The sequence below is a fragment of the Haemorhous mexicanus genome, chromosome 1 (assembly GCF_027477595.1).
Source record: "Haemorhous mexicanus isolate bHaeMex1 chromosome 1, bHaeMex1.pri, whole genome shotgun sequence".
Taxonomy (NCBI): Eukaryota; Metazoa; Chordata; class Aves; order Passeriformes; family Fringillidae; genus Haemorhous; species Haemorhous mexicanus.
Window position 1 is genome coordinate 630,198 of NC_082341.1, and position 22,404 is coordinate 652,601.

General features: G+C 57.7%; 1 protein-coding gene across 1 annotated transcript; it reads right to left on the reverse strand.

Annotated features, from left to right (window-relative positions):
• Nucleotides 1-95: 95 nt before the first annotated feature.
• ELP6 (elongator acetyltransferase complex subunit 6) lies at nt 96-18,316 on the reverse strand. Its single transcript, XM_059836621.1, is given in 8 exon segments — nt 96-3,125; nt 3,646-3,792; nt 5,231-5,423; nt 6,208-6,335; nt 11,540-11,610; nt 14,494-14,571; nt 16,538; nt 18,226-18,316. Coding segments are annotated over 8 exon segments (801 nt in total). The 5' UTR covers nt 18,280-18,316; the 3' UTR covers nt 96-2,996.
• Between the last annotated feature and the right edge of the window lie 4,088 nt (nt 18,317-22,404).

Consider the following 22,404-nt stretch of genomic DNA (forward strand, 5'->3'; position numbering starts at 1 on the left):
GCGCGCAGCGCCGCACGCCGGCCACACCCCCCGCCGTCAGCGTGGCCACGCCCACGTTCATCCGACCACGCCCCCAAGAGAGCAGTTCGTCCCCACCCAATATGGGCTTTATTTGCATGACCACGCCCATAACTCATGAGACACGTCTTTATTTGCATAATCACGCCCCGGTTCACACCCCCTCTTTTCACCGGCCACGCCCCCGGAAGCGGCGCGGAGGCGGCGGGAGCACGTGGAGCGGGGACAGGGCGGCTGCGGCAGCGCCGGGACCGGGAACGGGCCCTGCAGGGGACGGCGCGGTGCGAGCAGAACCGGGCGCCAGCCGCGCTGGGCTTCGGCGGAGAGCGGAACCGGCCCGTGCGCCCGGGCGTGGCGGGAATGTGCGGATCAGGCGCTGCGGGTCTCGAGTATCCCCAGAGGGACAGGAGGAGTTGATGGCCGGGATTGGGCACGAGGAGCCCCGGAGCATCCCGGGGCAGAGCACATCGGGAAGGAGGGCCTTGCAGCGGGAGCCCTGGCTTGGTGCAGGGGACAGAGGTGACTCTGGTTCCCGGGAACAGAAGCGGGCCAGGCGCTGGGAGCACACGCCACAGGAAGGGGCAAGGAGTGGCCAAAAGCCAAGGGATCTGTCCTTCGCCCCCAGCAATGCCCTGCTCTCCTGCCAGCACGGTGCTGGCATGCTGCAAAACACATGCCCTGCTCCTTCATCTCCGGGGGCTGAGCACCCCCGGAACTGCCTTTCCAGGGCCCTTCTTGCAGCTGCCAGACTGACGCTTACCAGCAGTCCCTGCTGCCTGCAGTTTTCCCAATATAACACATCCCCTTCTCCCAGGGACCTGCACCCCTGACCCTCGGCCCCAGCCTTGGTGGGACCTCCCCTGTTTGCCGCTCCCTCCGAGGCCAAGGGGCCAAGGGAACCGTGAACCGAGCCCTCAGGCCAAGTCCCAGCCAGTTTCTCAGCGTTGCCCAAGCCCTGGCTAGCACAAACACCGCCCGTGGCAGCGGCCCTGAGCACGCAGCTGGTGGCTGACCCCAGGCAAGGCCAGCCTGTCCTGCCACCGATGGCACCATTCCTGACATCCACTCTCGGGCTGCCCTCCCGCAGCGTCAGCTCCAGAGCGAGGCCTCGGCGGGAGCGCGGCCGTGCCGGTGGCCTTGGCTCCGCGCAGCTGCCCTGTCGTGTCCTGGTGGCCAAGGCCACTGCTGGACACTGGGCTGGGCTGCTGGGAGCACTGCTTTGGGCTGTGACTCAGTAGCCCCCACAGGCCCCGTGGCCCTGTCCAAGCTCGCACCACTGCACAGTACAGGCAGAGAGGCTCATTCCAAAGGGCTCGGATCCCGGGGAACACCCTCTGCACGGGGACATGGGGGATCAGGCCCAGGCTCCTCAGCACATTTCTGGGATACTGGCGCAGAAAGAACCAGGCAGAAGGCAGCAGTGATGTCACACAGTGACAATGTCACACAGCGGCGATGTCACACAATGACCCTGCTGCTTTCAAGAGGGAGGCAGGGCCTGGGGGCCAGGCTTTGGGATCTCTCCAAGGATAATCCTACAAACATTACTCCAATTATTCACCATTCCATGCCTGTCACAGATGCACTTCTGGCGGCTGCAGGGCCAGCAGCTACTGGTCCTCTCATTCTCCCTTTGCAAACTGTGACAGTGCATTGACCCTGGGCACTGCCAGCACACTGGGACAGCAGCAGGGGCACTGGGCACTGCCACTTCCACAGCAGGGCATGGAGAGACCCAGGGGACACCAGGGATGAGTGATCCTATAGCACAGACATGGCCTGACTCCCCTCCCTCCTTGTGGCTTTGCCACAATCCCTGGAGCCTGCCTGCCTTCCCTGGGCTGCCACTGATCAGCAGCCACAGCCCTGAGCTTGCCAGGGCTCCCAAAACTCTAAGGCAAAGGGCATGTTCCCAAACCAGCATGGGATGGGTCACCAAGTCTCTGTGGAAAATCAGGAATGTGTCCCACTGCCAGAGTTGCTATCCCAGCTCTGGAGCTGCAATGACCCGGCAGATTGCTCTGGACTCTCACAAGTGTGTGGGATGTTTTTATCTCCCAGGATAAATGGGATATCTCAGCAGGAGCAGCAACCAGGAGACCTCCAGGCCTGAGCTCTGCTCCCAGGATTGCCCCTGTGGCCCTGGGGAAGGCCCTGTCCTCACCCAGCCTTGGGAGATGCCCATTCCTGCTCCCTGCCAAGGAGCAGGTGGGGAGCAGTTCCCACCCAGAGATCCGCGGTTACTTAATCACTATACCCTTATCTCACTAAAATTAGAGATTATTAATAAAAAAACCTGCTTCAGCACAGGCAGGTCGTGTAACTGCTAGTCAGGATTTGGGATGAGGAAGCAGCGGCTGAGACAGGCTCCCAGAGGGGTTTATCCAACCACAAATCCCAGGATGAGCTTGGGAAGCCACAGGGGATAAAGCGTGGCAGTGCCAGGTCCCAGCACAGCCAGGTGAGGGCTGCACACGGAGCTGTGGATTTACCAACTGCAGGGAAGCTGGCAGATGGCCAAAGCTCTGCCAGCCAGAGCTGGGAGCAAGGAGAGGATTGCGCCAGGCTCCGGGACCATCCCTGCTCCACCCGCTGTGTGTCATCTCCTCCCGTGCCAGCAGGAGGGAGGGGCGCCCCCTCCGTGCAGTGCCTGGCACCACCGCGCTGTGCCCAACACACCGGAAGAGGTGAAGCAAAGCACACCCAGCCCGCAGGGCACCCCCTGCCTGTATTTACATGCTCCCAAGGGCCATTCTTGCAAGTTCTTGCTCCCTTTCTTGGCCTGAGTGTGTTGGGAACGGGGTGGGAGGACAAAGAGGTGCAGCAGGCCCCAGGCAGCCTGATCCCACGTTGGCACCACTTCCAGGTGTGTCTGAGCTTCCCTCCTGGGTCAGTTTGCTGTGCTGCTCCTGAGAGGTGCTGGGGGTGCTTTTGCAGAGGCAGGGACTGGCACTCCCAGGCTCTGCACTGTCACAGTGTCACAGGACTGCAGCCGACAGCCCCCGTGCAAAAAAGGTGACGTTCCTGTCCTGGATCTTGTACTGGTAGATCTGGACCAGATCCTGCTCCGCTGCCTGCCGCAAGGACAACCTCTTGATTATCTTAATCTGCGGAGGGAAAGGAATAGGAATAGGAACATTGTCCCTTTGGCTGCCCAGAGCAGCCTCGCCCCCCCATGCTGGCCTGCAGGGAAGGGGGGCACTGACACATAATCCATCAGCAGCTGCCTGTCCCTGTGCCTTTGGTGGCAGCCCCTGAGGAGGGATCACACAAGTGTCAGCACCCTCCCAGCCCTGCAGAGATCACCACAGGCCAGGCTCAGACACTGTTTCCTCGGTTTGGGGAAACTTCCCAGGAAAGTTTTCCCTCATCCCGGGGTGGGAGAAGCCTGCACTGCAGCTGCTGTATAAACCCTGGAAAGCTTCTGAGGTGGGGAGTCCCAGGTGCCAGGATGTCCCTGAATATCCCTGCAGAAGCAGTGACAGCTGGGTGCTCCAGCAGATCCTGGTGCCCATGGGATTACCCTTAACCCCACTGCAGCCTGGGCTGTCTCCCACAACCCCGGGGCCTGCGGTGCTGTAGGTGACAGGGACACGTGCCAGCTGTCCACTCTCTGCTGCGCCTCACCTGCCCGTGAACATCCTTGCAGAAGCCAGTGGCCAGCCCCTCTGCCCACAGGATGAGGTCGCTGTGATGACATAAGGAGTTCACAACCAGTTCATTCTCCTCATCTTCCGAATCCTCGTTGCTGTGAACCAGCACCACGACGTTCCCCTGGAACAGGAGCAGCAGGCAGGATGAGCCCGTGCCTGGGCCTAATCCTTTAGGGGAAGGATGGGAGGGTGGCAACAGGAGCTTTTACAAACACCCCATCTAAGCTCCAGCTTGGTCTGAATCCCACTGGGAAAATAACCAGCAGCTGCTAATGGAGAGGGTGGACACAGCCCAGTAAGAATCCCCCCATGCCCTGGCTGATCCTGTGTGGGCAGCAGAGGAGGGGGGATTCTGCCCCTCAGCCCCACCCAGGTGAGACCCCCCCTGCAGAGCTGCCTCCAGCTCTGGGCCCAAAACAGAGGTGTCCCTGCCCACAGCACACATGATCTTTATAGTCCCTTCCAACACAGGCCATTCTATGACATACAAACACTGAAGAGCTCACTGTACATTGTGTACACACACATATATGTAACATGCAATCTAAAAATACCTCCAGCCTTTGAGAGGAGACAGTGGCTGAACCAGTCTGTCAGGCTGGGCAGATGGCACTGACTGAATTCAGAGCAGGTAAATAAAGAGGTGGCCAAAAGGCTGCAGCAATGCTCACACCCTCACAGCTCTGACAGGGAGCAAACACTTCTCCAACACATCGAGTCTATTAACATCCACCCCAAGAGACTCTGCCTCAGCCCATGTAAGTCACCAGTGACTTAAAATAACACAAATTCTCAATCAATTAAAATGTACTTTAAGGCTTCAGAACACCTCAGACAGAAATAGCAAAGTGTTAGCGTGGTTTATCATCTTTTTTAGCTCTTTGGAGGTAAATATTCTCTGCAAGCAGATCATCCCTGTCAGCACATACAGCCCAACACCCCGCGCCGTGTGAAGTGCAGGGTGACAGCACCCAACACCACTAGCTCATTCCTCACTCCTGCAGGGAAGTGCCCAGGGAGGGGACGCTGCCTGTGATGGCACAGCTTGGATGGGACTGTGAGCACTTCCAGCGTGGTGCTCCCAGGAGATCTCTGTAGATCATCACCCCACCTTGGGGACCAGCCACACTGGAGGGTGGTGGGAGTAGGGGCTGGTGTGCCCCGAAGGGACCCTTCATTTCTGTCCCCTGTGAGACTCACCAGCCCCTCACACGACCCATTTCCACCCCTGCCCTCCCACACAGGGGTGTGAGTCAGGATCTCTGGAGAGCCAGGAGCTCCAAAAACCACCATTTTACATCTCAAATCCCTGTTCATACATCAGAGACACAGAGAACCCTTCTCTGGGCAGCATCTCCCAGGAATCCAGCTGAACAGGAGCCTGCACAGGTACTCAGGGACCCACACAACTCCCAAGAGTGACCCCAGAGCGATGATCTGAACTCCTTGGACAGCCACAGCCTTTCAAAAACCTCAGCATGGTCAGATGGAAAGAGAAGATGAAGCCAGGCTTTGCTCTGGAGGCTCTGTGCACAGCCAGAGCCCAGGGGCAGCAGTACCTTCAGCTGGCAGCACACACACACACGGCAGTAGTGGATGAAGTCCAGCACGGCCACCGGTGCAGCCCCCAGGCTCAGCAGGACACTGAGGTCATCCACCAGCAGCACGGGGCCCTTCCAGGAATCACCACCAGTGGCACTCAGGGACACCCGGACAAAGTCAAACAGGGCTCGCAGGTCACAGCTGCTCCCGCTGCAAGACACGAAGGAGGTGTCAGGGGCTTGGCACCGCGTGTGCCCCTCCTCACCCACTGACCCAGAGTGGGGATCACCAGCCTGCCCCCTCCCTGCTGTCCCCACTGCTGTGACAGCCACCTCCCCACTGCCCTTCAGCCCCTGCTCCTTTATACCTGCGTGTGGTGAAAGCCTCCTGCCCTGCTGCAGGGGTCGTGGAATGGTTTGGGTGGGAAGGAAACTCAAAGCCCATCCAGTGCCACCTCTCTGCCATGGCATGGACACCTTCCACTATCCCAGGCTGCTCCAAGCCCAGTCCAACATGGCCTTGGAAGTATTTGGCCTTTGCTGAGCTTCCAGGGAACATGGAGAAAATGACATGGGAATAAACCCAAAAGCTAGCATGAATAAAGCAGCACTGCTCTCTTGGATAAGAATAAAACTCAAAATAATGAAAGAAGGGAATAAAACCACTTGGCTGGGGTTTCATTTGACACAAACCTGTGGAGTGCTGAAGTAAATGTTCTTCTACACCTGTGACATGCTCAGCAATGAGGCTGGGGGTGGAAGCTCCCCTAAAATTCTGGGAAGGGGGACAGGATCCCCCCCCGAGCAGCAGCAAGGGACAGGCCAGGACACTTAGGGGGATGTGCAGAGTGTTAGTGTTTCCCTTTCCCTGGTGTCCAGCTGAGTCCTTGGGCCTTGGAGGGGAGTGCAAAAGGCAGCAGGAGCCAGTCCTGGACCTTGGGTGGTGCCCTTGGTGGCAGCAGATGTGAGGGGGAACACTCCATGCTCAGGCTCACCTCAGAAACTGCAGAGGACTGGGCTGTCCTGGCTGCTCCTCCTCCCCAAACAGGAGGTCAAGGCAGGACTTGAGGCCCTCCAGGAAGACAAGCTGTCCTCGCTCCTTGGCAGCTGCCAGACTGACTCCCTGGAGAGAGGAAAACATTGGGTTTCAGAGTGAACACTTATGGATAATGGTGCACACAGAACCACATGGGTCAACGGCCAAATTTTCATTCTTGTTTGAATCAAATCTTATCTAAATGTGCTGATAAGGTCAGTGCTTCAGGGATGAAATGGGCACTTCTGTTACAGCCACTGGTGGCATATTGACTCTTCTGTACTTTGCCAGGACATAACAAAAACACACTGTGATTCGGGGGCTCAAACACCCTGGAATTCCTTCTGGGAAGCCAGCTTGGTGTGCAGAGGCAGGGAGAGAATGGGCCAGGCTTCTCCAAGGGCCTGCTGTGAGCAATTCCTTCACCTCCCTCCCTGGGAGGTGAAAGCTTTTGTTTTTCACTATCTCCAGATCTGTGGCAAAGAGGGCTCTGGGCACAGCCCACGCAGCTGAGCCTGGCACGGCCTGGATCCGGAGAGCACCGTGGGCTTGGCATCCCAACACTTGCACAACACCTGGAGAGAGCAGCCAGGGCTCCCACGGGAAGCAGCCCTGACTCCACTTGGAGGAGGAGGAGGAGGAGGAGGAGGAGGACCACCACAAAGGCCTGGGGCTGCAGCTCAGACTCAAACTCAGCTGGCTCACAGCCCTGCCTGGTGGTGAGGCCAATGGAGATCCACGTGCTGGGAATGTCCAGCTCCAACGGAGACATGAACAGCTGCAGCAGACATGGAGAAGGCTCCAGCTGGAGATCACACACTTCTAGAAGGGTTTGGGTTGGAGGGATGTTTAAAGGTCATCCAGTTCCATCCCCCTGCAGGGACACCCTCCACTGGACCAGGTTGCTCCAAGGCCTGTCAAGGGCTGAAGGAGCTGGGGGGGCTCAGCCTGGACAAGAGGAGGCTCTGAGGGACCCTCTCACTCTCCACAAGTTATTCTCTAAAAGGGTGGTCAGGCATTGGAAGGGGCTGCCCAGGGCAGGGGAGGAGTCACCATCCCTGGGGGCATTTAAAGCCTTTGGATGTGGCACTTGGGTTAGAGGTGGCCTTGGCAGTGCTGGGGGACAGATGAACACAATGATCCTTGAGGGCTTTCCAACCTCACTGATTCCATGACCATGTGCAGCACAATTATTTTCTGGAGGACTGGACTAGGTGACCTTTTCAGGTGTCTTCCAACCTAAACTATTCCATGATTATCTTCCCAGGCTCAATTTTGCAGCACTATATCACTTTGTAACATGGATATTAAGAATAATCTGAGGCCTGACTGAACTCCATCTGCTGGCATCTGCTCCCTGCTTTAAATGGAAGCTGCTTGGACTCCCGACCCTGGGAATCCTGCTGCCTGAGAAGAATGCTTCCTCTATTTTCCTTCTACTCAGCTGGGAAGGAACGAATGCCTGAATGCTCACTCCCTCTTCAGACTCCCCCTATCAAGCAATAGATTTTTTTGGGCACTACCCCTCAGTAACAGCTTCAGAAATAGCAGCATTATTGGGCAATTCTGAGCACACACGATGGAAAACTTCCTAGCCAAGGACAGAAGCACCTTTATGTGGCAGGTGAGGAGCAGGGAACAGCCAGCAAAAACCTGCCATGCCATAAAGAAGGGCTGGGCTGCACTGCAGCATCACACTCCCTCACATACCCCATTCCCTCAGGGATTTTCTGCAGCCCATAGGACTGCGAACCTGCTGAAATGCTGGGACTAAATTCACTATTAATATCAATAATTCAGCAACTGATTTTACCTTTGCTTCAGTCATTTCTTCCTGCACACACAAAGTCTCTGTACCTCAGATCTGCAAGAAAAGTGTCCCCCCTTCGGAAGGGAACTCAGTGCTGTGACACCAGGGCCTGCCTGGGTGACAGAGAAGGGCCACAGCAGCCAGGGACAGGGTGCCTGAGTGTCAGACCAAGAATTCAGCCCCCTCAGTGCCATGCCATGGACCCAGCAAGCCCAGCTTCATTTTCCAGCAGGGGAACAGGTTCCACAGAACTCACCCACGGCAGTCACCTGCCACAGCAAACCTCTGCCTGTCTCCTTGCTGGCAGCCCACCCCGTGTGACCTCTGGAAGCAGCACAGGAAGCATCAGACAGCTTGGAAAAGTGGGATAAGTGCTCAAAATGGCCAGTGGCATCTTTCTGAGTGCACAGCCAGGACTGATATCCCCAGAGCAGAGCCACGGCAGAGGCCAGCACCCAAACAGCCTGAAAGCTTTCACTGTGAGCCAGCATCCCGCTCCATTACCCTGGAGCACAGGACATTATCTCTGGCACGCTGTCAGCCATCGACCCAGCCCAGGAATGCTCCTGCAGCAGCAGCTCAGCTGCTCCTGTCCCTCTGGGGAGCTGCTGGAGCATGGTGCCCCCCGGGCTGCCAGCAGTGACAGCCCCTCAGAGCAGAGCTGCTGCTCACCACTGGCCATTCCATAGGGAAGGCAAAATGCCTGAGGGACAGAAAGAATGGAGTGTGCAAAGCAGGGGGGATGAGCTCATCAGCAAACACAGCTGGGAGACAAAGTGGGGCCATCAGTGATCAGGCCACACCACATCCTCCAAGCTGTGAGCTCGGAGCAGGGGACAGGAGATGGGCATCAAATGGGGACAAATCTGGTTTTCCTGTAAAACTAAACAAACTTTGTACAAGTGAGGGTGGGAACACCAAGCTGGCAGGGTGCCCTGCTGCTGTTTGTCCTGATATAGCCCTGCGTGCTCTCTGCAAGGTCAGGGCCAATAACACTGACAGTGCCTTAAAATGAAGTGTGGGTCCTCAGGGAAAGAGGACACGGGCAAGAAAAAAGCCAGGGAAGGTTTTTCCTGCAAGTAAAGATACATCCCTGCACTTAGCTAACACGTAAGGAAGTGGTTTGGGACTTGTAACACCTGGTACACTGGGAAAGCAGCAAGTCCCTGGAAGCATCACTTCAGCTGTGTATAAATATTCACTTTATCACCACACACCAGTGCTACAAGTGTCACTGTACAATTCACCCTGGCTCCAGCAGCCTCCTCCTGGGGCTGGGACTACCCTGCTCCCAGCAGAAACTGGGGCATTGCTCAGTTCTGAAGCTCTTCCAAGTGCAGGCTTTCCTAAGGGCATAATCACAGTCACAGAACCACTGAGGCTGGAAAAGTCCCCTGAATCCATCCAGCCCAGCCATTCCCCCAGCACTGCTAAGGCCACTACCAGCCCATGTCCCCAAGTGCCACATCCACAGGGTTTTTAAATCCCTGCACCAGTGGGGACTCCAGCACTGCCCTGGACAGCTGTGCCAGGGCCAGACCACCTTTTTGGGGAAGGAATTTTCCCAATATCCAACCTGAACCTCCCCTGGCAACCCTTGAGGTCCCGGTTTCCTGGGAGCAGAGCCTGATCCCTCTGACTGCCCACTTCTGTCAGGAGTTGTGCAGAGCCACAAGGTCCCACCTGAGCCTCTTCTTTTCCAGGCTGAGCCCCTTCCTCAGCTCCCTCAGCTGCCCTGGCTGCTCCAGTGTCTTCCCCATCTCCATTCCCTTCCCTGGCCATGCTCTGTCCTGTACCTGGGGATCACAAAACTGCCCCCAGGACTGGAGGTGCCTCAGCAGTGCCAGCACAAGGGATGGGCACTGCCCTGGGCCTGTGGCCACACCATTAGTGCTCTCCAGTAAAGATCTACAGCAGCGAGCTCTTAAGCAAATTTAAGAGTGAAACTACCCTGCCTAGAACCACCTTTTCTGAGCCTGACGCGTTCATCTGTGCAAAGAAGGATTAGAGCAAAGGGAAGATGTGATGGAAACTTGGATATAAATAACTGATGTTGCGACCTCCAGCTCCTCAGAGCTTGGGAGGAATTCACAGCAAGGACCACAGGGGCACCTATGAAGCTGCAAGGCAAGAGTGACTCAGAGCTGAAAGCAGCTCAGCCTTCTCTGAGCTATGCTTATCACCTCCTTTGTGGCAGCCACCTTTTGTTCGAGTATCAGACAGCAAATCGCCCCCATTTGCATCCTAATCCTCCTGCTCTCTCCCTCCTCAGCCTCCCAGCCACGGAGATGTCAGCAGCTCCCATTAAGTGTACACCGGAAATCTCGGCATTAGGACACAGCCTGACTTCAGGAGCAGGCAGCGATCCCGTATTGAACTGCTGCAGCTCCTCCCCACAGCGGCTGCTGTGCCCCACTTCCTGCCCCACTCAGCAAGTTCCCCCCACGATTTCCTCCTCTCTGCACCACAAAGGCCAGGACAGCTCTGTACTCGAGGGGGTGGTTTGCTCAGCCAGGGGGATCGGCTCTGCAGGGGAATCACACCTTGAGTTAGAGATCCGCGGGGGAACACCGTGTTAGCTCAGCCCACTGCATGTACCCCGGGCCGCTGATCTCCTTTCAAAAGGTAAAAACTGAGCAGGACATAAAATACAGCTGTTTAGCAGCACCATGTTTACAGGGGGCAATACAGTACCTGGCTCCTCAGCACCTGGGAGTCTTTATGAGCAGCAGTGCTGCTGGGATTCACAGCAGAACCAGAGGGAGGAGCAGTGAAGCTCTCATCCCTTCAGCCCTGGAAGGTCACCTGCACTTCCCACCTGGAGCATTTCACCTTGGAGTGTTGCACAAAGAGCTGAATGAAGCAGTTTGGAGCTCAATGTGCTGACACACAGAATTACCCTGCCTGCTTTGTCTCTGTTTCCTCATTTCAGGGAACACATAATCCTTGTCCAAGGCAGCATGGGAAGGAAATCCCAAGGAACTTACCTGTGGCTCCTCACGGAGCTCAAAGGGACGGCTCAGCCCAGAGGCCAAGCAAGGCACACAGGTGCCCTTGTGACTCAGCCCTGCATCCCAACAGAAACCAGAGGACAGGGCACAAAGTCACCTCAGGAGCTCCCGCAGGGGTGCAGGGGTCCTGGGAACACTGACACCACAGCATTTTCCTCTCCAGGGGATTAAGGAACCTCCACCTACCAGTCTGTGCCTGCCGGGGGAGCAGTGATCACCAGCAAACACCTCCAAGCACAAAGCAAGCAGCTGTCCAGCTCTTGGCAGGGCAGAGCCCATGGGGCACCTCGCAGCCAGGTTCCTGCCCAAAAGTGCTCTTTATCCCCATCACAGGAGCACAAATCCTGACTGTCCCCATCAAGACCTGGAAACATTTGCTCACACACAGTTCCAGTTCCCCACTCCCATTCCTTCCCACCCAACAGAAACTACCTGGACCTATAATAATGAATCTATGCCAAGAGACTCACCAGCTTCTGTGCCACGATGCTGTAGTGGCTGAAGGACTGGAGCAGGGCCACAAAGCAGACCTTGCAGCCAGCTGGGGAGGGACAAAAGCACACATTAGCAGTTCCACTTTGCAGCTGACATTATCAAAGCTCATAAATCACAGCAGCCAGGCCACAGATCTGTCTGGAAGGACCTTGAAGTGATTCAGGTCTAGACAAACCTTCCTTTGCTTTCAATTTTCACCCTTCTAGAGGATATCTGCATTAGCGAAAACATTAGTTTAAAAAGAGAGGAAAAGAAGGAAAAAGATGACTTTAAAAAGTGTAAGACCCTTTTTCTGCCCCATGCCAGGCCAGCCTGGGACCTCCTAACCCTGTTTGATGGTGTGACAGTAAGGAGGCCAAGGGCCAGCTGTGACACTGAACTACTGAAACCACAGACATGCCAAAAATTCCCATTTTGGCTCTCACAGGGCAAGTGACCTTGACTGGAAAAACACAGAACAGGGAATTGTGTCAGACACCTAAATAAAAAGTGATTTTGGAACACAGTTTGGGTATGAACATGACCATGTTTGTTGGACATGGATTTCAAGTAGAACAAGTCAATGGCCCCAGATAACCTTCACATCTCCCAAAGGTTTTGGGCACCAAGTGGACAACATGGGGGTGCTGCAGACAGGGAATAACTGCACCCAAGTCCTGGGCTGGAGGGGGGCAGGTGACAGCCAGCACAGCTGTCCTGAGACACATTAATATGCCACTGGGCTGCCCACCCACCAGGGATGGAAGGCTTTTCCCAGGCACACAGGCAGATCTGGACGTGACTCTCAGGGCACTGCTGCCCTGCAGCGCCCATTCCCAGGGCACTGCTGTGGAGCAGCACCCATTCCCAGGGCACTGCTGCCCTGCAGCGCCCATTCCCAGGGCACTGCTGCCCTGCAGCGCCCATTCCCAGGGCACTGCTGTGGAGCAGCGCCCATTCCCAGGGCACTGCTGCCCCGCAGCGCCCATTCCCAGGGCACTGCTGCCCCGCAGCGCCCATTCCCAGGGCACTGCTGCCCCGCAGCGCCCATTCCCAGGGCACTGCTGCCCCGCAGCGCCCATTCCCAGGGCACTGCTGCCCCGCAGCGCCCATTCCCAGGGCACTGCTGCCCCGCAGCGCCCATTCCCAGGGCACTGCTGTGGAGCAGCACCCATTCCCAGGGCACTGCTGCCCCGCAGCGCCCACTCCCAGGGCACTGCTGCCCTGCAGCGCCCACTCCCAGGGCACTGCTGCCCTGCAGCGCCCATCCCCAGGGCACTGCTGCCCCGCAGCGCCCACTCCCAGGGCACTGCTGCCCCGCAGCGCCCACTCCCAGGGCACTGCTGCCCCGCAGCGCCCACTCCCAGGGCACTGCTGCCCTGCAGCGCCCATTCCCAGGGCACTGCTGCCCCGCAGCGCCCATTCCCAGGGCACTGCTGCCCCGCAGCGCCCATTCCCAGGGCACTGCTGCCCCGCAGCGCCCACTCCCAGGGCACTGCTGCCCTGCAGCGCCCACTCCCAGGGCACTGCTGCCCTGCAGCGCCCATTCCCAGGGCACTGCTGCCCTGCAGCGCCCATTCCCAGGGCACTGCTGCCCTGCAGCGCCCATTCCCAGGGCACTGCTGCCCTGCAGCGCCCATTCCCAGGGCACTGCTGCCCCGCAGCGCCCATTCCCAGCGCACTGCTGCCCCGCAGCGCCCATTCCCAGCGCACTGCTGTGGAGCAGCGCCCATTCCCAGGGCACTGCTGCCCCGCAGCGCCCATTCCCAGGGCACTGCTGTGGAGCAGCGCCCATTCCCAGGGCACTGCTGTGGAGCAGCGCCCATTCCCAGGGCACTGCTGTGGAGCAGCGCCCATTCCCAGGGCACTGCTGTGGAGCAGCGCCCATTCCCAGGGCACTGCTGTGGAGCAGCACCAACTCCCAGGGCACTGCTGCCCTGCAGCGCCCATTCCCAGGGCACTGCTGTGGAGCAGCGCCCATTCCCAGGGCACTGCTGTGGAGCAGCGCCCATTCCCAGGGCACTGCTGCCCTGCAGCGCCCATTCCCAGGGCACTGCTGCCCCGCAGCGCCCATTCCCAGGGCACTGCTGTGGAGCAGCGCCCATTCCCAGGGCACTGCTGTGGAGCAGCGCCCATTCCCAGGGCACTGCTGCCCTGCAGCGCCCATTCCCAGGGCACTGCTGCCCTGCAGCGCCCACTCCCAGGGCACTGCTGCCCTGCAGAGCCCATTCCCAGGGCACTGCTGGGGTGCAGGACATCAGCAGAGCCCGAGGCAGGGCCTGGCAGGACTCTCTGAGCCATTCACACTGCTACCAACCCACTTTCTGTGGGATTTCCTTCAGTTTCCCTCTGTTCCATTAAGTACAAAATATTTCAAAGCAGGGTGAAGCCCCAGTTGAGGCAGTGGCAGTTCTGGGGGCACAATGTCCTCATGCCATGCCCTGCCCAGCTCCCTTTCAGGCCTGACAGTACCAGAGCTGCTGGGGCCAGGAGGTTACTCACAGGAGAAACTGCTCGCAGAAAAGTAATCAGATACCTTGCCAGGCTCTGTTTGTTTCTTGACTCATTCTGAGCTTATCTGTTTTTAATTGGTCCTGATATGTGTAATTACATCATAAAAATGGAAGCAGCGAGAGAAGTGCAGTGAACACCTCCCTGTCAGAGCCTGTGTGATTTACAACCATTGCCACAATCCATGATGAAACGAGGTGCAGAATTATGGGATGTACCCACAGAGGAGTCCCAAGAACAAGTCAGGACTAGGACCCATAATCAACTGGGTGGGAACTCCCCCTACTCAGAAGCCTGAAAAGAGTGTAGGGGACTGGGGGATAACGCACGACGACAGGCATGAGCACAGGGACAGGCGGGGGGGCTGGGGGGAGGGGGGGGGGGGGGGGGGGGAAGCTCCGAGGTGTCCCTGCCTCAGAGAGTGCTGCTGCTGACCCACCTCTGAGGTAGAAGGAGAGGAAGTGGTGCACCAGGAAGCTGCCATCTGTCCGGGTGTCTCGCAGCAGGGTGAATTACCCTGGAAAAGAAGAAGCAAAACAACAGAGTCAGGTGAAGGCACAAACTGCTTTTGGTAGACAAGATGTTGGCTCAAGCTGCAGGAATTCCGCAGGTGCTACTCCGAGGAAGAAGCGGACAAGGAGAGCTCCAGCTGCCTGTTTACAAAGGGAAGCCAGCACTTCCTCCAGACACAGCCCAGGGGGAGGCATCTGAACCACAGCATCACTAAGGCTTGAAAAGCCCTCTGAGCCCACCAAGTCCAACCATTAACCCAGCTCAAGCATTAGCCCAGCACTGCTGAGCTCACCACTGAACCACGTCCCCACGTGCCCAGTGTTGCCACATGTCCACCAGCTAAAAACCCTTGTGCTCAACTGTGAGCCCAGCTGGACCCCCACGTCTGTGCCCAGCAGGTGCCACCCCCTGCCCTGGACGTGCAGCACGACGCTCCCAGTGCCAGCACACAGAGTCTCTGGTGCTGGACACCACCAAGGGGGTTCTGGGCAGTTTCCACTTCCCAGCCTTGTGCCCCTCTCCTCCAATTCACTGGCACCTTTCTTCTCCCAGTGGTAGGGGAACAACAGCCACTCACTCACTCACTCACTCACTCCATTCCCAGCCCATTCTCCCCCTGCCACAGCCAGCATTGCCAGTGTGTTTCAAATGTCAGCACCCCCGGAGCTGCTGTTCCTCCCGTGCCCTCCCTGTCCTCCTCTCCAGGTTTACTTCCAACATGCCACCTTCAGTGTAGAATACCTTGTCACCAAAACTCTGTAGTGCAGCAGAGCTCTCAGCACAAGGTATAAACCTTGTTTTGATCAGGCAGGAAATTAATTCTGTTCATTAGTGCACACTCATTATCAGCCCCAGCTTCATCAAGGTGTTTGTTTCCATTAAAATCTTAGGCAGGATGTTTCTTTAATCAATACAAATCATAGATGAGCTGCTTGGAAACACAAAGAACTTATCAAAGTGGGAGGTTTTTCTATTCCCAGGAACAGAAAATGCCTTTCACAGCAACGAGCCATCCCCACACAGGCAATTCCCAAGACATCCATCAGCACAAACTCCCCGGTGCCTAAAGCCCAAAGCAGAGTGAATGGAACAGCAAACATTGACCATGACTGCAGGGCATGCAGAGCAGAGGCCAGGGCAGGGAAGCTGCTTTCGCTCAGCCTGAGTGAGAGCTCTTCCCCCCAAAAGAGGGTTATGCCTCAAAGGCCACTGCAGCGACAGGGACACCGCCCCAAGACATGCCCTCCACGGAGGAGACCTGTGCTCAAAGAGCACAAACCCAGACATCCAGGGGTTTATCTTCTGCAACTTTCCCACCAGAGCCCGGGAAGAGCAGGCTGAGCACTCCCTGTGTGCCCTCCCTGCCAGCTGGCTCCCACAGGCTGTGCCAGCACCGTGGGGTTTGTCACTCCGAGAACACAGCACCATTCCAAAGGCAAAGCCTTCCTGGAGCATCTTCCCCATGAAGCCCAGCCCGTTCTGCCCATGCTCTGCCCTCATGCTCTCAACACCTGCAGGCTGAGGCAGAAACTGCAGCTGCTTGTTAGGAACTGCCAAAATCCCTCGGCGGGGCAGCAGTGGCTGTCACAAGCCCACGGTGACACAGCAGGCACAGACACAGCCACACTGGCAGCAGCTCCCTGCACCCAGCAGCCCTGCGGGGACAGGCCCCGTCAGCTCGGGAAGCGGCACGGCCCGGCTGCGGAGCTGCGGAAATCGGGCTGGCAGCGCCGCGAAGGTCAGGCCAGCAGAGGGCTGACACTGTTACACAGCGGAACTCGGCCCGGCTGGGTGTCCCAGCACACGGCAGGGACTGGCTCTGCACGGGGATTGCCGACACTGAGGGGCACCTGCACACACACCCACTCCTCATTTACCACCAGAGAAAAGCAGATTTAGCACCGTGAGTACTGCAGGAGGTCATTCCCCCCTCCAGCACTGGGAACATCGCTGGCTGGGCAGGCAGCCACCCTGCTGTGACACCCGGACAGAGCGGAACCCGCAGGCGTGCTGGGATGGGAGGGCCAACTCAATCGAGGGAATTCCTCACACAGAGCCTCGCCTGCCTCCTGCTCTGCCCGCCAAGCCCAAACCCAGGATCTTGAGGCCAAATCTTGGGGTTTTGCTCTGTGGAATTTCCAGCTCACATCAAGGTGAGCTCCTTGCCTCAGAACCAAGCTCATGGATGCCCACATTCCTGCTCATCCCACAGCTCCACCACCAAAGTGTCCTCTCCACACCTTAGAGCACTTCTCCACCAAGCACTTCTCCCTTAGTGTTTCACGTGCATTAAAACTCAACACCAACCCACAGGAACCACAGGGCTTTGGGATTTGCACACTCAGACCATCCTTTACTAACACCTCCACCAGATCTGCTCTGAGCCTCAAGGGCACCATCCCAAATTCCCCTCAGTACTGTCTCCCCATCAGCACTGCCCCACTCCAGCCAGCCTGACAAGGAATGACCTCAGAAGTACCTTCCAGATCAAGGAGAAACCTCCCCTATTCTCATCACAACCTGGTAGTAGGGCAAGGGGGGAAACTGGAGACAAAGGGGGAAACTCAGACTTATAAAATAAATTATCACCCCAAACTTGCTTTTATTATCTAAGCTCATAACTGTCAGGGAAAATATGGAGTAACACATAGCACACGGATAATTTATTAATAACTACTGATGACACCGAGCTGGTGGTGTGGTCACACATGGAACGTCTTGAGGTTCAACAAGGCCAAGTGCAAGGTGTTGCACCTGTGTCAGGACAACCCCCAGAATCAGCAAAGGCTGGGGTATGGATGGACAGACGGAAAACAGACGAGCTGCTCCAGGGCTGGAGCCCGTCTGCTCTGGAGCCAGGCTGGGAGAGCTGGGAATGTTCCCCTGGAGAGGAGAAGGCTCCAGGGAGAGCTCAGAGCCCTGCCAGGGCCTCAAGGGGCTCCAGGAGAGCTGCAGAGGGACTGGGGACAAGGGATGGAGGGACAGGAGCCAGGGAATGGCTTCCACTGCCAGAGGGCAGGGATGGATGGGAGACTGGGAAGTGTTCCCTGCGAGGGTGGGGAGGCCCTAGAATGAAATCCCAGAGCAGCTGTGGCTGCCCCTGGATCCCTGAAGTGTCCAAGGCCAGGCTGGACGGGGCTTGGAGCAGCCTGGGATGGAGGAAAATGTCCCTGCACAGGGCAGGAGGTGGGACCGGATGAGCTCTGAGGCTCCTTCCAGCCCAAACCACTCTGGGATTCCATGACTGACATCTTACCGGCACAGCTCCTACAGACAGCGAGGCTGTTTAGTTCCTGCGTGACTTCATTAACACAAAACCTTCCTGGAAAAGCTACATTAATTAATTCAGTGCCCTAAATGACCAGCTCCCCGGTCCGGAGCAGTGCCTGCCAGCGGGTTTAACGCCCAGTTCTATGTTTATTCCCCGCACGGGAGCAGGGGCGCGGGAACAGAGCTCGGCCACTTCCCAGTCGGAGCCGGAGCCGTGAGGGGCGGCGGAGAGCCGGGAACGGGAGATGGAAGGGCCGAAGACGGCTCAGCTCTGGCACCGGCCGCAGCCTCCGCCTGCGAGGCCGTGCCCCTCCCAGCGGCCGTGCCCCGCCCGGCGGCCCCGGCCTGTCCCTCCCGCCCTCTCAGCGCCCTCTCAGCGCCCTCTCACCGCGTCCGGGCGCTCCGGGGAGGCCCCGAGCAGCTCGTTCAGCTCCGCGAACATGGCGGGCGGCGCTGAGGGGCCGCGCAGCGCGGGAAGCGCCGCGGGGCTGCGCATGCGCAAAGCGGGGGCGCCCCCTGCTGGCGGGGTGGGGCCGGAGTCGCCATTGCCGCCCCCTGCGGACCCGCGTGCGCGGCAATTAACGGGGCTGGATCGGCAATTAATTAGCGGGGCTGGATCGGCAATTAATTAACGGGGCTGGATCGGCAATTAATTAGCGGGGCTGGATCGGCAATTAGCGGGGCTGGGCCCGCGTCCCACCATCAATTAAAGCGGCTGGATCCTCAGCCGTGTGGTTAATTAAAGTGCTAATTGGGACTGGGTCCCCATTCCATCATTAATTCATGGGGCTGAATCCACATCCCATCGTAATTAACAGAGCTGGATCCCCATCCCGTTGTTAGTTCATGGGGCTGGATCCCCATCCTCTTGTTCCCGGAGGCACACCCTGGCTCCCCATCCCATCATATTAACAAGGCTGGCTCCCCATCCCATTGTTAGTTTATGGGGCTGGATGGATCCCCATCCCATTGTTAGTTTATGGGGCTGGATCCCCATCCCATCATTAGTTCACAGGTCTGGATCCCCACCCCATCATTAATTCACAGGACTGGATCCCCATCCCATCATTAGTTCACAGGGCTGGATCCCCATCCCATCATTAATTCACAGGCCTGGATCCCCATCCCATCATTAGTTCACAGGGCTGGATCCCCATCCCATCATTAGTTCACAGGGCTGGATCCCCATCCCATCATTAGTTCACAGGACTGGATCCCCATCCCATCATTAGTTCACAGGGCTGGATCCCCATCCCATCATTAGTTCACAGGGCTGGATCCCCACCCCATCATTAATTCACAGGCCTGGATCCCCATCCCATCATTAGTTCACAGGGCTGGATCCCCATCCCATCATTAGTTCACAGGGCTGGATCCCCATCCCATCATTAGTTCACAGGACTGGATCCCCATCCCATCATTAGTTCACAGGACTGGATCCCCATCCCATCATTAGTTCACAGGACTGGATTCCCACCCCGTTGTTCCCAGAGGCACACCCTGGGTCTGGATCCCCATCCCATCATTAGTTCACAGGACTGGATCCCCATCCCATCATTAGTTCACAGGGCTGGATCCCCACCCCGTTGTTCCCAGAGGCACACCCTGGGTCTGGCTCCCCGTTCCCCACAGCAGGGCTGGCCCCAGCTGGCTTGGTGGCCCTGGTCACCCCTGAGCCCTGGTCACAGGGTGCTGCCTGCCCTTTCCAGACCCCTGTGTGGCAGATGTAATCCATCTGGGACACTTTGGGGCACGGGGGATTGGTGAGGGGTCTGTTACTCTCTCACTGTTTCCTTTTCAGTATCAGCATGTTTGGGAAGTGCTGAACTTGCTAAAAATGATCTGCAGTAACAGCAAATTTACAGCCCATAACCACCAAAATCCACATTCTTTGGTGTCATTTTTTTTGTCTCCAAGTCCAAATTTGAGTTTTTTTGGCACTTAATCCATCTTTCCATTTGCTCCAGCAAAGCTTTTGTAACCTTTCATCATGAGTTTCATCATGGAAGCAGGGATTGCCCTGCTGAGAGGTGTGCTGGAGCTGGAGAGAGGATTCTGGAGCCTGGGATGTGCCAGGGGGACTGGAGAGAGGATTCTGGATCCAGGGATGTGCCAGGGTGACTGGAGAGAGGATTCTGGAGCCTGGGATGTGCCAGGGGGACTGGAGAGAGGATTCTGGATCCAGGGATGTGCCAGGGTGACTGGAGAGAGGATTCTGGAGCCTGGGATGTGCCAGGGGGACTGGAGAGAGGATTCTGGAGCCTGGGATGTACCAGGGGACTGGAGAGAGGATTCTGGATCCAGGGATGTGCCAGGGGGACTGGAGAGAAGATTCTGGATCCAGGGATGTGCCAGGGGGAGTGGAGAGAGGATTCTGGAGCCCGGGAGGTGCCAGGGGACTGGAGAGAGGATTCTGGATCCAGGGATGTGCCAGGGGGACTGGAGAGAGGATTCTGGAGCCCGGGATGTGCCAGGGGGACTGGAGGGAGGATTCTGGATCCAGGGATGTGCCAGGGGACTGGAGAGAGGATTCTGGAGCCTGGAATGTGCCAGGGGACTGGAGGGAGGATTCTGGATCCAGGGACGTGCCAGGGGGACTGGAGGGAGGATTCTCGAGCCCAGGAGGTGCCGAGACGTGGCTGGAGGCCGGGATGCTGCGCTGTGAGCATTAGGGGGCATCCCACGATGGGAGAAGAGCACGGAACGAGGGACGGAGGCTCTGCCCGGGTTCAGCCCCTCGGAGCCGCGGAGCGTCGCCGCTGGGGGACTCCGTGGGGTTGGCACCGGGCTTCCACGGGAGAAGGGGACAAGCCTGTGGAATGCAGGGCTGCTGCCGTCTGGAGAAGCCCGTGAGCTGCAGACTCCTGGGAAGAGAGCAGTGGGAACACCAGAGGGGCTCCCCCGGTGTTCCCTCGCCTTCCCGCAGAATGATTCCTGTAGGGAAGACTGGCAGTGTGAGGGTTTGGCTCAGGCACTGCGGCCGTTCTCCTGCCCTTATTCCCCGTGTCTGTGTGCGTGTGTTCCCTTCAAAATCCCCATCCCGCTCTCCCGCCCAGCTCGGGGCTCTGGTGTGCCCCAGACCCCTCTGGAAGGAGCTGCCTCTGCCTCCCTTTGGTGCCTTCCGTCCTGCAGGAGCCGGGGCTGGAAGCTTCCTTAGGAGCCCAGGTGGCTTTGCTTTGGCTCCCGCAGCCTTTCCGGGCGCTGGGAGCCGCGCTCGGGTCCGGCAGCGCCCGCCCCGCTCCCTGCCCGGGGCTGGAGCGGGAATTCCTCCCGGGAGGGCCGGGCCCCGTCCTGGCTCCGGGATCACCGGGCTGTGAGAGCCCGTTCTGCCGGCCAGGGCGGGTCCCCGGGCCCGGGCAGTCCCCGGAGCTGTCCCCGGAGCTGTCCCTACCTGGCCGCATTTGTATGCGAGCGGAGCCGCCGCTCGGCTCCTTTTGTCTGCGCTGTCACGTTTCCCTCCCTGTGGCACTTTCCTCCGGCTCTTCGGGAGCCGCAGAGCCCGAAATGCCTCGCAAATGAAACGTAAAATCCTCTCTTCTTCTCGCCACAGCGGGAAGGGGACCGGAGCCGCATGCAAAGTGCGGCTGCATCTCTCAAAACACCTCTTGTCCTCCCTGCTACATTCCTTCCCACATGGCAGGACTTGTAACCGTGCGAAGGCAGGGAGGATTTTGCTGTTAAAACTGTGCCCCTTCCCTCCCATCTGCTCCGTGCCTATTTCCAGTATTTATCATGGAGCTGCTTCCCAGAGGAGCCATATGGGATCCATAGGTATCCACGCTGCTTCCAATGAAGCCCCTTCGGCAGAGCAGTGGGTGAAAAGCAGTTCACGGCCAAAAGTATAAAAAAAACCCACAGCAGAAGAGATAAAACCAATTAATCTTGCAGTGTTTGAGGTGATTCCCAAGAGCCTGGCAGGGAAGGGGAGCTGAACCCACCAGGTTTCATGATGTGAGTGTGTGGGAAATGATTTTTAGGGAGAAAACACTTTGATTTACCTCCCGTGATTGTTGCTTTTTGCTGAGCTGTCCAGGATGGATTTTAGCGCACAAATCCCACCCCAGCAAAAGGAGGGGTTTCTTCTCCGGGACACCTCGGCTGTTGCTGGCACAATGCCGAGTGCTCTGGAGCCATAAAGGATCCCCAGAGCTGGGGGGCCAGCGAGGGTTAGCGGGAGCAGATGTTGGCCGAGTCAATGGGCAGGGAAGAAAAGAACGGGACACGTTCCGGGATAAATCCCACCTCCTCAATGCCCGCCCTGACGCGGCCAAGAGCAGCTGGAAGGAATAATGGATGAGCTGAAGCGGGTGCTGGATTTCCCTGCAGAAATGCAGAGTTTAAAAAGAGCTGCTGGGGCAGGAGAGAGGTCCCTCCGGTGGGACAGGCAGGGTGTGCCCCGTGCCTCCAGCCCTCGGGCCTTCCCACAGCCCTTTTCTCTAGGAAAACTCAGGGAAAACCAGCCTCTTTTGGGCATTCCCCTCTCCTTTAGCTGGGCAGGGTTGGGAAAAGTGCTGCCAGTGAAACCAAATCCTCCAGGTATTTACAAACACTCTGCTCTGCCATCCCG